The following is an 18,013-nucleotide window of genomic DNA, read 5'->3' as shown; positions in this document are numbered from 1 at the left end:
TTAATTCATAATTGATTAACCTTTAATCTTGTCATATACTACTTTTTCTAATTCTCTTCCGAGATGTCCTTTCTCAGATATTAATATATTTTTGAAATACTTAACCCATCGTAACTAAACATTTTATCATACAATTTATTCGTGACTAAAGTTTAAAGATTGACTCGTTAGAAGCGAAATTTTATGAAAAATAAATTTTTAAATAAATTTTTAAATAATTAATTTAAACGAAACTATAAAATAACTATAAAATATTTAAAATAATTTTCAACAGTGTCTGCATAATATAAAATATGTTTATCACTGCTGGAGTCATATTGCGTTGATATACTTTTTAATTATAACTTTATATTATTATTTAGAATAATGAGACATTTAGAAAATGAATGGATTTATATTTTATCGAAGGAAAAGATAGGTCAAAGTATGTGTGTGTGTGTTAATTTGCTGAGATCTGGAGGATCCGTGAATTCTGACAGATAAAGTTGGTTACGTTTGGAAAGTTCTCCAACGGAGAGTTACTTATCGCGCCGGCAAACTTGCCATCGGAACTGGGAAGTTATCCTTCATTATTCGTGAGTGTTTTGAAACAGTAGTCAATTAAACTTAAACGAATTTCATCGAACTTCTCAGCTCGCAATTTCCATTTCTCACTGTGTACATAATTTCGCCACGCTATCCTAATTATCTCCATATCACTCGAGTTACATACTTCTATTTTTTTCCGACATAGATTTCCGCTCTTTTAAAGGGACATCGCGAGAGGAAATAAAAAGTCGTCTCGATATGCGTAAATGTAACATTTATTCGGCATAAATTATGACGATAGATACATAGATTAAGTATAGATACAAAATGAATTGACTGTAGACAGGACTGTAGTGAAAATACATCCAATACTCGCGCTTTCTTCGTTCCATTACTGACAGCAAAATACTTATATATCCGTTTCAGCTCTATATTATATATATATATATATATATATATATATATATATATATCATTTTTAAAAATATATTTTTGAAATAAACTTTTCTAACTGTACCATTTTGCTTGTACATTTTAAGACATTATTATTATTACTTACTGAAAACAACAAAAATTTACATGGTCACAGCAAAGATCTTTAATCATTCAAGAATTAAAAAAAAATATCACAAATTTCGTTGACATTACTTCTTAATTGATAACAATTTTTTAGACTACAGCACCATATAAAGACAAATGATGAAAACACAATGTATTATACATAAATCTCATTTTATATTGCTGCATTTCACTCATGTCGCTCTCAAGCGGAGGAACGAAGAAATCGCGCTTAACTGATTATCTCTGTCGCTCGTTTTACAAATGCAAATGCGCAGAGGAGAATCGAAGGAACTTCGATCGTCTTCTCGGGCGCGTGGTATCGCGCGATTAACAGTGCTGACAACAGTGGCTAGAATAAAATACAATGTGCGATTATATGCTTATCTTTTAACGCAGTTCGTAGAAAATATAGTTTTCGTAAGCGACACTTTCTGCTATCAGTTCGTTTTGATATCAATTATATACGATATTACATGCGAATGAAAAGACTTTACAACCAGTATTGCAAAAAGTAAATGCAAGAGTATAGACATGATGCAACTAATTAAACGTCAGCATATTTTATAAAATCCCAATTATGCTTGTTCAAAATAGTATGCATTAAATATTATATTACGCAGATAAATATTCATAGAATAGAACATCCAAACATTTATTCAGAAAAGTATCCATTAAATATCTTATGTCTTATACAAACAGGAATTAAAATTGGTTTATAAATAATAAATTTTATATTATAAAAATTATTTAAATTTAAGCGATAGATGATAATTATATGATTATTAAAGAAAAATTGTTTTACCACTTTTTTTTACATTAATACTTTTATTGCATTTTACATTAGTATCGTCTGTTATAAAGTCCCTTTATTCAGCTGGTAGTGTTTGTAGCGTAATTAATGTGTACATTCGTTAGTCAAAGAGCCACTGTTGAACGCCCTTTCATCTCGCGTACCTACAATCTCGCGCGGCGTTACCGCGTTCGTTAAGCCTACGGCCTAATCGATTAATTAGACGTAACTTGTTAAACGAATCGTGTGTGCGTTACGCATTGACGGTATGGGCTTCGCAGAGAGAGAGACCTTAGGAGCTATCGCGTTAACGGCTTTGATTCCGAGATTTGATTCTCAATCAAACGCGAAAGCAGTGAGCAATCGTTCGCCGACACACGAACGTCGGTTATTCTAGTAACCACATCATTCCCGATACTAGGATTAAAACCAATATAATTTCGCCAGGTTCAATTTCGCGCGCTGTAAACACGAGAAAACGTTTCGTATTTTTTGCGGTTCGCAAAAAAATATCCGGAACGGAGTTTGAAATAGACGACGATATTTTAACAACGTGATATATCGGTGCATATATACAAACACATAGAGAATAAAAACAGCTCCATGCTTTCAACGATTGTGAAAATTCTAGCTTCTATGTTACAACGATTTCAATTTTCTAATTCTGAAAGCAGAATAAAAAATACGTTATAAAAATTGATAAAATTATGCTAGTAATTCTTTAAATGATTATTATAAAATTCTTATATTTACAATTGTACAAACCAACTTTTCGCGTTCGCGCAACAACGAAAAAAAAAAAAACCAAGTTTTAGAAACCACCATTTGTAGCGGATTTTTGCTCTGCTTTCATTCATGAATCACGCGTAAAATATCACCTCGTATTTCAGACTAGCGTTTTACAGATCATTTTTGTGTGTCTACGCTGTTGAAATTCTACCGGCTTCGATATCCGACGCCTAGGGACTGATCGATGTCTCGATCAACGAAATCGCATGCGCTGGTACTCTCTAGGATTTAGCACCAGATAAAAAAATAAAGCCGCCGCCGTCGTCGCGAAGAGGCGCGCGACCATAAATTTCGATTAAAAAAAAAAAAGAGAGATATATAGAAAAGAAAGGAGACGCGAAACGCAACAGTGCAAAATATCATGTCTTTTATCACTAAATATATCGCCGTAACCTATATATATGTATATATAATATATAATATCTATATATATATTTTATATATATAATGTGTCGTATGTAATATGAACCGATTTTTATTGATTAATTAATGAGAATCACAGCCATTGCTTTGAATACGAATGTTTTCGTTCGTATTTTTCTTCTTTCTTTTATTTCCTCTTAAGATAGATATAGTATCATAATCCGTTTAGCAGTTACAAGGATACATTCTTTTTAATTTTCCCTATTTGCTATGACTACACATCGATTACACAACGAGACACGGATGCAACAGTCGCTCGATCATTTATAGCAGCACAAAATTAATGAAATCAAATTGAAGATATGCATTTTTGATTGATCATATCATTTATCATATCATATCATAATATCCTGACTAAGAGAATATTTGTTAAATGAATAAACGCGATATTTATTCGTATTTATTGATGCAAAATGTAACTGCTTAATTTTGCACATTATTAATTTAATGTAAAGATCGTATTCTATGTAAGCACACGATCAAAATCAGAACGCCACAAATAATATTGCAGTATACATATGAATTTCATTATCTCAAAATGATTTTAGCATACTATTCAAATACATAGAGTACACAATAAATAATGAAGTTATTTTCATGCACGCGATTCATGAGCCAACGAATTACAGCATTATTTTTTCATTTTAAATTGAAATTATCTTGGCTTAATTATCATTACCTGCTTTTGCGAGTTTATCATATTTAAAATACAACAATCATGATATTAAACATCGCAAATTGAAATGTTTAGATTAGAGTTCATAATTTCAACTTTTTTGAAAATTATTTTTGAGATGTCTAATAACCTGGATCTCACAAATACTGAATTAAACACGTTTTTGCTCGAATCATTTTATTTTTCGATCATCCTCTAATTTCAATCAGATCCGACTGTCGCATCCAACGAAAATCATCACCGATGCGTCGCGACGCTTTCACGGTGCGCTATTTAGAGGCCGCGAGATCGTGAGTCGAGGATCTTTGCCGCCTAGAAAAAATAAAATTTGCCGATCGACATTTATGTGAGCGGTAAAGATTCGAGACTGACGTCCTAACGGGGAAGAACGGGGATAGGATAAAGAAAGAGAAGAACGTGCGGGAAATATATATCGAGATCGATTCTCGGAGAGGAACGATAATAAGCGGAGCGTCGACGACGTCGCGACGCGCCGATGAGACACGACGAAAGACGGTGACCATTGACTTCGCTACGATTACTACTTGGCCTTCTCTACGTTTATACTTTCGCTACATCTCGAAGATAGGACACGGCACGCTGCCTATTCCGCATTCGATTCGCCGAGATCGATTTTAAGAGGTTCCACTTTCTTAGTAAAATAAAATTTGAAGTCTTGGGAAAGAATACTCAATATCTTTAATATCATATTGAAGGAGGATTAAAGGCGCTATGAAATTTTTATATTATAATTAATCTTTATTATGATTTAATATCGACTGAAATTTCTCAAATAATTATACACATTTTTAGTTTCAAAGTATATGAGTTTTAATAAATTTATATATTTAAAAAAAACAAGATATATCAGAGTCATTAATTTTTTTAAATACTTTATTAATCAAATTTTAGTATTAAAAATGATATAAAATTAAATTCCTTAATATAAAAAAAACAGTTCTTCTCCAAGAAATATTTTATACCTTGGCTTATAAGTATAAGAGATCTTAAATATTTTTGAAAAGATATATATTTGCAGAATTATAAATAAATGTAGCTATCTAAAAGATGTCTAAAAGTTAAATTAACGCATTTAAATGTATCTTAGACGATTCGAATGCAATTAAGCAGCGTGACACGACAAGATAGACTAGAGACCCGTTGTGCAGCTCGAAGACAAAGATAGGTGATTCCTCTTTAGATTCGAAGGAAGCGTGCATCAGTGGGTCTAGCTACGGCTAAGTAGTTAGGAGGGACCGTGATATCGGACGTATGTGTTTACTTAAATCATCCTAGAAGGCTATAGAAGACTACTCCGAAAAGTGAAAACACGATCACTAACGTTTTAGGCGAAAAGATAATATTATTCCGCCAAAGGAGAAATCGAGAACTCTTGCAGCGAGTACGGACTGAATAATACATATCGATAATATGTCAAAATAATAATCATTTTACAGAATGTACCAAATTCGTATAATCATATACTATGAAAATTTAGTAAGAAAATTTAATTGGGCCTTTTTCCATAATTTTTAAATGCATATTAAAAAAAATGAGTTAATTGAAAATTTGATCGTTCGAGTGACTTACAATTTAATAAAATAATGTTTAATTTTTGATTGGAAAAACTTTTGTGTTTCGAGACATTTTTTATTGAAGAAAATCGATTCTAAATTTTTTTGTTAATTGATATGGAGTCTAAAATCCAGTAAATTTTTCGATAACATTTCATTGCGCTTTGATGCGACAGTAAAAAATTTGCCGTGTTTTGCTAGTATTTAAAAACCAGCGGAAATTTCAGTCGTAAACGACACAAGTAGTATAGAAGAATATATCTGCGACATTTATCCGGAGATCTTAACAAGTTCTGCGCTTATATATCGGTTTTTTTTCGAAGTCGAGCGGTCATATAAACTGACGGTCATATATCTTAAAAAGAAGCTAAGCGAAACGTCGACGTTTCCTTTGAACTTTGGCGCCGGAAATTCCGTTGTTGAATTTAGGATGTACCGTAAAACAGAAATGAGGCTTCTCGCCAAGTATTATCTATAAGATGGAAGATGGATCGAACGAAACGTTAGGTTTTTTTTAGAGAAATATCCTTCGGAACAAGGATGCTGTGAAAATAAAAACGGCTCATCGACGTTGTGATAAAAATTCATAAAATCTGTATTTTACTCTACGGACTCGCGCGAGTGTTCTCGGTGTAATTCCTTTGGTGTAAATTGCTGCTACCAACAAAAACAATCTAGCTATAACGGGCGGTCCGTGCTAAATCTAAGGACTAGATCGGCTAAAAAAGCATCTGACGAGTGCTAATCTAATGTTCTACAACATCAACGATTATGGATCTTGCAAAATTTCATATACTTATTAAACTTGTTATTGTATGCGTGTATGTGTATGTGAGTGTATATATGTGTAAGGGTTTTTATACACACCATATATACCATATGTACATGCAGCGGTACATTTATTTTATCGATTTTCTATTTGACTTTCGCAATCCAAGTAATGCGGGTAGTATAATAAGGAACGTAATCCCTACATATACATATACAGTGGTAAGCACGAGTGTAATAAACTCTCGTTAGAGCGAATTCGGAGCAACTTGAAACTAGTAGTGGCTCGTAATAGAGAAGCATCCAAAGTGGCGGAGGATTTAGGCTAACGAGAGTTTACTATATTATGAGCAACATCAATTTACAAAATTAGTCTTTTTTCCAGCAATTGAAAATTTTATCAGAGCGTTGATTAGTATCGCGTATAAAAATTATTGAAAGAAACCCTTCCCAACATTTTGAATTGCGAAACAACGCTATAACCCTGTAACATTTAATTCCACTCGAATGAGAGGCTCGAGAAATCCCATTGGATTCGATTGCCTTTATTTACGCTAATTCCAGAAAAACATCAACATGTCGGCAATATTAATAAACCAAAGAAAAATTAAAACAATGAGTCACAACGATCTTTCAGTATATTGCACATCAATTTTCATTATTTGTCATACATTGAAAATCAAGTGTCTTTAATAATTTAAAAATTATGCAACTCAAACATTTTTAAAGATTAATAAATTTATTAAATCCTAAATCGATTCATTCTTTAAATATTATTTTTCTTTGTATTTCGATGTTTATTAAATTACTTGCATTTAAAATACATCAAAATATTCCTTTTAAAATTTGTTAAAATTTTAAGAAATTTGAAGATGTATAGAATTAATGAAAAGAAATTTTTAAGGACATTTATTTCGAATTTGATACTAAAAGGATTAGTTGGACGAGTTTCTCACGTTAATAATTATTCATAAAGTGCGTTTTCGACATAAATAATCTAGAATAGCGCTCTCTAATAATTTTGCCTAACGCTCAAAAATCCATTTTACTTTATCCCTTGAAAACTTGTTAAATAAGGAAACTCTCAACACAACATATATTCTAATATCAAAATGCAAACGACTTAACTTCCTTGCGCTCTATTGCACGTAGTATTTATTTGGCATTAGATAATTCCTTGAGCAAAAGCAGAAGGTACTAGATTCTCATCGAGGACTATAAAAGGAAATTACGCACGAGTTTATTATAGTAAAATTTTCGACCGCTCGTTCGTCGTTCATTGTGCCTTCAATAAAGTACATAGATGGACAAAAAAAAGGATATTTAAAATAGAAAAAAATATTTGCGTAAGCATATGAATTATACATAAATGACTAATGTAGAATAATCATTTATGCGTTAATTAAAATTACATATAAAATATTTAATTGATTTTACAAATCAAGATATAAATATTTCAAATATATATTTCTCGTTTTAAATCAAATTGATTTCAATTCCTACATATGAATAAATACTTATATTCGATAATTTATATTTGGAATGTGCCCATCATTGTTTAAACAAATATTTTTGTCGTTAGAACTTTTATGTATCGCAGAAGAGCGATTCAAATCGTGTGATGTAACATCGATAACATTGACAATATTGCCGAATATTGACGAAAAAGGCTACATAAAAATAACAATAATCACATCATCTAAATACATTGTTTAAACGCGACATAAATTCGTAACTTTACTCGCTAACACAAATTAATCTCGTATCTACGAATATAATATGGAAAGACTCTCGTTTTGTGCGAATCTCTTTTTCACATTTTATCAATGATGGCTCTTCTTTCTGCCTTTTTCTCCCGATTCGCGGAAAGCCACTTTTTTTTGTCCCGAACGAACGATCGGCGAGCACTGACTTCGATTTCACCGGGATGCATCGTGCGACTGGTGTGAGCGACTTTCTACTCTTTAGCAAAAATAAGTATCGTGTTATGCGTTGCAGCACCGGCTCACGACGATCCCGTATGTAAGGTAACGTAAGATAAGAGAGATCTCTCGCTTTGTGTCCGGCGTCAGTGCAGCGAAGCTCTCATTCTCTCATTCTTCTTTCCTTGAGCGACGTCCGTCGGCGATGGCTCAAAGAAAGGGGCGCGTAACAAGCTTTGAAATACCTTGTAAGCCGGCTACACGCTATATAGCTATATACTGCTTATAAAGCCTGGACCGGGGAAACGATATTTATAACCGGCGTTCTGACACGGGGGCCCGGCATATGAAATTTTCTACCCCGGCGAACCATCAAACTCGACATGCAATAACTGTCCATGGGCAGAGATACGATCGAATAAAGCAATTGATATAACTGAAGGTATATAAATCAAGTGAATTCTTAATCTTTTCGGAGAAATTAATCTGTATATATTCAAAAATTAAAGAGACAAACTAAATTTTGTATATATTTGATAAATATCGAAGAGGCAGAGCAATATAATATATATATATATATATTGCTAATAAAATATTTTGATTATTTATTTTTTTTATTTATGTGAATTTATATTGTAACGAAAAATTAAATGAGTATAAAAATTGGGCAATTTGTCAGAAAGTCAATTGACAATATGTCATGCGCAAAAACTAACATTTTAATCTCTCTCTCTTTTTATATCTTAATTTCTCGATTCTGTAGATTTCTTTTAAACATCTTTCGGATTCTACATATATGTCTACATGTCTAATCGTGAAATGGGACTGGAAATATCGTTTCGTGTCCGGTTCAGGCTTTCAATGTTGCGCGTTCTTGCGCTCTGACTTGTAGCAATTGTCAGGTACAGTGCTCGTCAACGATGGCTTTGTATTGGCACTATATAATTCTACCCTAAACAGCTGAGTCGCCGTGAATTCACCGAGAAAAAGCCTTAATCGCTAATCACTTATTAATCTCGAGGAAGCGGCGGCGGCGGCGGCGGCAGCCATCGATGCGTCAATCGATGAGAAGCAGTGTACCTTGTTAGATTGAAGGAGATTGCATTGCCGCGATCTCGGGTTATCGCGTGGCAGAAAGTTGCAAGTGACTTACGTGCTAGTACTTTGGTAAAACAGTTCCCGCATTTCCCCGATCAATTTAATCTCGCTTATATAGGTATACGCATCGTTCGCCGATTTTCATTAAGAGCTAATTAATTCCATCTAAATTAAGGACTATTTTTGGACGTTTGGCTCTGTCGCACAGGGCCGTCACACGCTCAGCTTTGGTATTATTTCGTTTCTCCGCGATAATAACGCTCCGATCTTGATCTTTCTTACCTTCTCAAAGCGTGATGCCGCTGTTTCGTTTTCCAGGTCACTGTCAGGTCACGTTTAATCTCGGACTCGTTGACGTGCAAAAATGACGTGCCTTGAGAATTCGAGATAACAGAGATACTAGTGTAATCCATTAGACCGCTAATTGAATCTTGACGTAAGCTTCAGTAAACAAAAATAAAAATTAATAAAAGTCTAATGCATAATGCATAAGCAGAATATTGTTATCTCTAAAGAATTTGTTTACCGAGAGATTTTATGAAGGGTTTATTTTTCGTAGAAGAGAAATCTTGCGTGAGAGGAATATTATTATTTTGCGAGAATTAAAGCTCTTGATATCCTTCTCTCCTTACAATCTACTCTATCTTGATATTTTTCTTTCGCCTTTCATCTCTGTAATCTCTTATTACCACGAGCTAATGTTGATTTTGCGCGAATTAAAGCTTTCTCCCTTCACACCCTATTTTGATTATCTTCCTTATGATGTCTTACACAAGAGAAATATAGATTCCGTTCTAATTGCAGTGTTTGCCTTTCTACTCATGCGTCTCTTATCCTCTTTAGATACTTTTGACTTTTTCTTACCTTACTTGTTTCTATCTGCAATTTTTCTGTCCACGCCTTATTTTCTACTACGTTTTTTTTAGAAGCAAGTAATAAATAAAATATACAACACAGGCAATTTAGCGATCTAATGTTACACGAGTATTTCTGCAAATGGAGAAAGATTTTTCGATCACAGACGATTCGCGATCAGAGATCGCAATCCGTCATATCGTGGAGGCCGTTTACCGACCTGCCAGAAGTTTCGGGATTTCCGGGAATTCGCGATCGATCTCGCGCCGAAGAGCGACTTCTTGCCAGCATTTATGGAGCGGCGGATGTAGCGCTTCCCCGTGCGATACATACATGCGGAAGTGTATCTTGTCCCCCTTCTCTCCTCCCGACGGCCCTTTGCCTCCCAACTATGTGTAATGCTCGCAGTCCCCACACTCGGAAAGCGTGGGTGTGGACGGACACTAGGTGGGATTCGGGTCCTCGTACGCCTTCTCGTAGTCCCGTCGCCGTATCACCGCGAAGTGGGTCATCTGGAAAGAGTTGGTCTTCTTGCAGCCGCGTTCCAGCGTGCCTGTCATACTGTAACCCATGTTGAAGTCGCTCGACGAGACGTTCGACGTCAGGTACAGCTGTAACAGGGCGGCAAGCAGATCGATATGATATTCATTGCTCTAGCGTATAAAATTGGTGATGAGAGAGAAAGAGAAAGCAAGAATTTTACACGATTTTTCATATTACGACTCTGTACATTTAACGGTTTAACATTTAAAGATAATATAAAAATGTAATAATATATATATATATATATAAATAAATTTAATGACGTTATATTAGAAATATTCTATTAATAGATTACTATAAAACGAAAATAATAATAAAAAGAGAATTTTTAGTTATATATTTTTTACATACACATTTTGTGCCATTTTATTTCTCGGACTCTAAAACACAAATTTATACTCGTTCCCTTTTATGCGCAGGAAAGCGCGACTAAAAACACTCGCATAGATCTCTTAGTCCGACTATTTGTAATTAAAAGTTAACGAGTCGCGGAAAAAAAAGATAGCCATAAAACGTGTTAATTAAAACAACCTGGAACTCTTTTGATAATTTACATTCAAAAATATTCTGTAGCTCGCGCGTGCTCGTGTTGTTTCTAGAAATAATTAAATAATAATATATATATATATTTGTGACATCGCACAAAAATTATCTGATGAATTTCGATGGATAGTTATCCGAGTACAGAGGCAAAAGCCCGAGTCCACGCCTACCGATTCCTAACACGGCATCGGTCGATGTTTTTTTTTATGCGGACTCTGTATCTCCCCATCAAAATTGCACGCGCGACAGCTACGGCTGCGCGGATACGCGTTATTGTCTGAATGGCGGTTCGGGCGAGCAACCTACTGATACACATTTTCTGTATGCCGGTACACTTGGCAACACGTATGTATGTACACGTTACAGCTTTCGGGTTTTAGTACGGTCGTAAAATCCCGCGGCAACTCTATATACGACTCCCCCGTTGTCGGTGCGCGCGCGATAGCATCCACTTTTAACATTTGGTACAGTGGGATCCGGATCTCCCTCTCTCACAGAAAAAGTCTGTTCCCGACGTGACTTTTCTCCCGCCGGCTCAATAAACGTCGCGAAAACGCGTCCCCGAGGCGTGCCACGAACACGGCGAAAAACGCCTCGACGCCTTTTGTCGGCCGATGGTTATCCTCCGAGGCTCCATTCCCAGATTCCCCAGTATTCGACTTTCGGAAAGCGGAAATTGAAAGGGTCAAAAGCTATAAATTAATATGTTTTCAACGTGTAAGAGTCAATCGATGCAATTGTAACGGCGAGAGTGGACACGACGTATTTTCCAATAAAAAGATTAACGATCGCGACGCCCTGGAATCGTATTTTTTAAACGTACATATGTTATTGACAGGACGCATCGATTATGACGGATGATATTAACGTGACATAATAATTCCCAGTGATGAATTTGATAACCGTTATTTTGCGTGTTTTTGACGAGCATGAAATTTATTGTCGGGAAAATACCGCAGCGTTACGCAGCGGTTTCGCGCGTTTTGACAACCATCAGAGTATGTGCATATATTTTTTTTTTACAAGCGATCTTGTTGGTTACGCGGGGATGGACATTACAATAAAGTTCTCGCTACGTTGCTGTATATTTATTTAATTATTGTCGCGCTTCTCGCTTCCAAGCCTCGCGATAGAAGCGTTGAAAAAAAAATTGCACTCGTACATTCACTGCGATTTTTATACGGAGACCGTAATAGAGATACGTTGATCGCGACACTGTGAACTTGCGTCACACGCAAACATAAATATTACACAGAGACAAAGTTCCTTGTAATCCGACAATCTGCGGATTAGCCGGGGCAGACTGCGAGCTCCTGATAAAATATCTATTGCATCTTTTGAAAGGATAATGCGAGCATTGTTCTAATGATAAGTATTGTGAAATAAAATACACAGAAAAAATTTGTGAAAGAAAAGTAAAATTATTTTTTGTAATAAGAATTATATACTTCTCGTTCATAGATGTAAAAGTATATAAGTGTAAAAACAAAGATATATTAAAAGGATATTATATATATTAAAAGGATAGAATTGAATTAAAACATAGAATTGAATTGATAAGAACTAAAAGATTAAATTCTTAATAGAAGAAAATCTGTATATCTAGGTATATGATTTATCTATTTTTATAATGTATTTATAGACATATTATTACTTTCTAAATAATTTTAGGTCAAAGTGAGGTAATGAAGGTATGGGATAATATAGAGTGTAATTTTTTGGAAAAGGTTAAAGATTATTTCTCTGCTTATACGATAAGCCTGAGAGTTTGTTAATAATTAAGAGGAGTCGTCAATGAATAAACTATGCTCAAATTTACGAACGGATCTCCTCACAATTTGTTATATATATCATTAATAGCATTATAAGATACAGCATTCCTGAAGTTTTACGAATTAGAAAAAATGCTGGCACATTTTTTTTACATATTTATTTTTCGATAAGCAAATTAAAGATGAAATTAAATCGAAATTTAACAATTAGAATATAATTTATATATTTAAGGAATTAATTTATATAATAAATCTCTCTCTACACACACCATATGTATATATAAAATTTTGTACCTTAAAATCGGGATCGATTGTCATCCTCTTGAATGAGCCGATAATATAAAGCGTGCCCGTGCCCGTATCTACCATCTTTGCTTGAGTACTGTACCTGTAACACAATTACATTGTGGATCAAAATCTTATAATAGTATAATAACGATGAAATTTTCGACTTCAAGTTGGTAGAAAAATCTAGATAAAAGAAACGCTGTAGGAATCCGGGACATCCTGTATATGTATAGAATGAAAGAAAATGCCGAAGAAAGTACAATCGATTTTGATATGCCGAGTACAAGCGAAGAGCTATCAATTCGTCGTCTTTAGCTCGCCCGCTTTTCGTTTTAGCGTCTTAAGCGACGTAACCCTTGAGGAGAAAATCGACCTTCGAGCACACACCCTCGATATTCTTACTTTCTGTCTCGAACAAGGGTGGTGAGACATTGTGTATGTGTATGCAATCCTCTTGTAAAAGTTCGCGAAAGCCGTTCGTATTATCTTGCTTTTTATAAAGGAAGCCTTTTGACATTCTATTATCTTTTTTCCGACTCTCTTCTCGCGAAGTCCTTATACATCGTGTATTATTATAATGATCGAAAAAATATGGCTTACAATTCAGAGATGACGGAGACTTTTGATGTGATTGAACCTGAAATATCGATTTGAGACTTTTGAGGACCATCTCGAATGCGCATTGTTAAGTTAATTGACGGTCGTCGTTAGCTACGTGCCGTCCTTAGACTACGATCTTCATCGAAGCGATGAACGAGGGGGAAATTGCAGAGGCAGAGAATGGGGAAAACTAGGGGGAATTCCGCTTGATTAGTGACGAAAGATGTTGGGGTGCCCCTTTAATGATAGAGAGAAGAAAAGATAGTATATAGTACATTTCATTTTTTCACCAAATTTTCACCGAGAGACACAAATATTTTTTTCCTATAATTTTAATCACTTTAATACGAAGACGGTTTTTATAATAATAGACTTATATTAAATTAATAATTTTAATAGAATGAGCATATACGAGCATATCATTTGTATTTTTTATACAAAATATATTTTTTTTTCTTCGCCAAAAATAGTATTCTATAACTTCTTCCACTTGACGTATGTATTCGAAAGTTATGCTTTTCTCATTCTTGAACAATTTATTTATATTCGCGAAAGTACATTTCTTTTATTATATATGCCACATTTTTCATTTTAAAAGAAGTACTCTCTTTTACATAAACATAAATAAGATTATATGCACTCGCGAATCAAGTTACAGAAATAAAAATAATAAGTATCGAGTTATAAAAGCTGTTGGTAAAGAGAGAGACTCTATAAGAGAGCGTCCGAGTAGAGAGACAGTCTTTTCCCGTAAAGGAAGAAAAAGAGAAACGAAAGATAGGAGCATTAGGAGGGAGGAGAGAGAAAGAGAGAGAAGTGGCAGAGCTCACCAACATCCGCACGGTCGACTCGAGGGGCTTATTCCGGCGAAGATACCGCTCAAGGACCGGCGACGATCATTAAAAGTTTAAACGGCCCCTATTGAAGTGAGCGGCGGCGAATCCGACACTCTGCTCCAAAATCCGCGCTGAGTTGCTTTGACTTCCTTCTCCGCCAAGGGAAAGGAAAGGGCACGCAAAGGAAAATGCGAACCACCGAAGGAAGACGCGTAGACAGTCGTTTGCTTTATGTGACTATGCGGGCATAGTAACTAATCGACTACGTGTGCTTGCGACCATGCTTCTCGACCTTTGACCTCTCAGCTGTTGCTCGAGGGGATATCTCAAATATATCAAGTACAATATAACAAAACTGAATTAAATACTAAATTGAAATAGATGGAATATATATTTATACATATAATAAATGTTTACTAATTATAAAAATATTGTATAATTTAACGAGAATGTGTGTTATATATCTAATGAATACTTATAATAATAATATATGTATAATATAAATGTCCATTAATTAAAAAAGAAACTAGATAAATTATAATATAAGAACGCTTTGATATATACTCATTAATTTATTAGGATGAAAAATGAACTGAGATGGGATTGAATGCCAATTAGTGTGATATCACGAACATCAATTAACGACATTAATTACGTAGATAATTAGTGTGCATTGTAGTATCGATACTCTCGAGATTTATTTACTTCTGGAGTATGCATTAGTTCATTATCGATGAAACTCACCGCGACATATCTGTCAAGTAGGTATTCTCGATCGGTTTAGATTTGGTTGCAATCGATTGCATCGAAAGTCGGAGTCCCCGATGAAGATAAATGGGCGAGATTTTCCCGACCAACCGGCTGGTCCGTAATGTCGTCGCATTTCAACCTGTCGTAAAAGCTTTTGTTGACTAAGCAACGACGAGGATCGGTATAAAATAGCGATCTTCGGGAATCGGATCGATCCCCAGTGTAACTAAGCCCCGATGTTCCAACACTGAGTTCGGCAAACTTTTGTTGACCAAGTAGTAGAGATTGGAGTTTGGAATAAAGTAGCGATCTTCGGTAGTCGAATCGACTTAGATATAGATATCTTGATACTTTAACCATGAAGATTTCTGTTGACCAAGCAACGATTGAAAATTCGAGTAACGATCTTTGAAATATCGGTCGACCTCGATGTAAACTATCTTGGAATTCCAATTGTGAAGAGAGAATTGTGTTGGCCGAGCAACTATCCTGGGGATCGAAATAGTGTCGCTTTTCGAGAATCGAACCGAGAGTAAACCGAACGGTCTGTCAAAGGATATATATATGAAGGGGGAATATAGTATAGATATTTGTATTCGACATTTTCGTTATACACAGATAGAGAGAAAGAGAGAGGCTAACACGAACTATACACGTGTCCACGGATATCTGGGTGTGGAAATTGATTTGTACTGCCTTTGTACATCGCGTGTTTGTCGAGATCGCAGTCTCTCTAGTAACTCCGCTTCGATAGAAAGACGGAAATACAGACACTCCGCAGTAGCCGAGGGATATTTAGGCAAGTTCGGTCGTCTTCGTAAACTCCGTTCGATCCTGCGGAGACATACATATATGCTCGGTACGCCGTGCTAAGGATACCCTGAAGCCAAATCTGACCATGCATTAATCGACATACGACTTGCTGTACGGTTATAGCGGAGCTTTCGATACGAATTCTCTAGATATATTCTATCTTAGGAAAGGATCAAGCTTCGAGAAAGTTATATATAAAGTTCCTTTTTCTAATACTTAATTTTTCCAAGAAATATTTTCCGCGTTATATCTCTTGTTTCGAAATAATAGGAAATTTTTACATATAATAATGGAGATTTTATAAAACGAGAAAATTAAAATAAAAATTATTTTTTAATAATCTAAAATCGAGATATCTAAATATTTGTTAAATTTTCTTGTTAATATTAATTAGCACGCAATTAAAATAAACATCAGCAGAGAGATATCGCGGGATTTTTTCGCGGAGAAGATAATGTAGGACGATTCCCACGGGGGACAAGATACAACGTTCGATCCCGTCGTAAAGCGTACGATTTTATCGCGCGGTCCGAAGTCTGCTTGCCGACTCGTCTCGAAATTTATCATGGCTCTCGGTATTCGCGGGAAGACAATGGGGGCGTCTTTTCTCCTGTGCGCGCGATCGAACGGATCGCTATAAATCGTGAGCTTCTTATCGGCTTCGACCGCCGCGACCAGCGACCTTAACGGCGCCGAAATCTATGGACGCCGGAAAGTTAGACGAGCCCCAGTTTCCCAAAATGGTATGACGGGGAAAGGGGGAGAAGATCCCGTCCTACCCCGTTATACGGTATTCCGTCTCCGTTCGCCTTCATCCACTTTACGTATACTCGGTCTGTTCTCGAGCTCGTTATCTCGGCAAGGATAACGCGAAGCGCATTCTGGACCGTCGCAGGATTCAGGACGCGTCGTAAACGCGGATATCGCACGATAATCCGGATATAAATGAACCGATAAGAAATAGCGACTATATTGTGACAAGATTGCGAAACTATCAAATAAAACGCGAGATGAGCAGAAATATTGATATATCTTTTTTTGGAACGATTAATATTTAATTTTACAATGCGAAACGTTTTTTTAACAGTTCACTCTTACCTTCTTGTTCCAGCGACTTCGACGACCTTGCACCGACTCCGACTCCACCAGAATGGCGTCAGGGTCCAGTAGGAACTACTCGCGCTTCTCGCCCAGCCTTCCTCGGGGAACAAAAGGACCTGCGACAACGGTGAGTCGACCTTTGAATATTTTATTTTCTTTTTCTCAAAAATTCGTTTCAAATACATCGTGTATATATTGCACAAAAAATTGCTTGAATCAAATTTTATTTAAAAAAAAGTAATTGGAAAAAAAGTAATTTCTTTCCAAAAAAATATTAAATTAAATTAAACACAATACGTAATTACAAATTAAATATTAAACAAACTATGTATGAACAGAATTTTTGATACAATTGCTATGATTATAATGTTTCAATTATCTTAAAAATATCACATTAATTATGTGATTCATTGTATTTTATTTTCGATGGAACGGTATTTCATTCTTTTTCCGAGCGGCTTCTTTTTCTCGGTATAAGATAATAAAATGCGGAATGTCGATAGAGAGAGTAAGCTCGCTATAGCGCGTCCTCAAGTAAAGTAGACGGGATCGGGGAAAGGCTTCGTCGGGACTTTTTCGCAGCGCCTTCGACGAGTTCGAGGTTTCTCGAGAAGATTTGTTGGGGCGAGATTCTTCGCGGAGGAAGGAGGACGTCTTCCTATCGAACGTATCCTTGGCGAAAAAAAAAGACTTTCTATCTCCTTCCACCGCTCGCGTTCCACCCTCGTGATCTGGTTTCCGTCCTTCGCGCGACTTTCCCAAAACCTCTCCTTCTCAGCTATG

At 35.5% G+C, this 18,013-nt stretch overlaps 1 protein-coding gene across 1 annotated transcript in view; it reads right to left on the bottom strand.

The window, feature by feature from the left end:
* Positions 1 to 796: 796 nt before the first annotated feature.
* LOC145943683 (uncharacterized) overlaps positions 797 to 18,013 on the bottom strand; it is a 46,234-nt gene continuing 29,017 nt past the window's right edge. The window contains exons 3-5 of the mRNA XM_083051428.1: positions 17,228 to 17,346; positions 13,137 to 13,230; positions 797 to 10,595 (exon numbers count right to left, since the gene is read on the bottom strand). Of these exons, the coding sequence (XP_082907554.1) occupies positions 10,428 to 10,595; positions 13,137 to 13,230; positions 17,228 to 17,346 (381 nt within the window). The 3' untranslated portion in view covers positions 797 to 10,427. The remainder of the gene's footprint in view (positions 10,596 to 13,136; positions 13,231 to 17,227; positions 17,347 to 18,013) is intronic.

This window comes from Prenolepis imparis, unplaced genomic scaffold, assembly GCF_030444845.1.
Source record: "Prenolepis imparis isolate NDT839.2.m4 unplaced genomic scaffold, iyPreImpa1.0 SCAF_12, whole genome shotgun sequence".
Lineage (NCBI taxonomy): Eukaryota > Metazoa > Arthropoda > Insecta > Hymenoptera > Formicidae > Prenolepis > Prenolepis imparis.
This window is presented reverse-complemented; position numbering and strand designations above follow the sequence as displayed.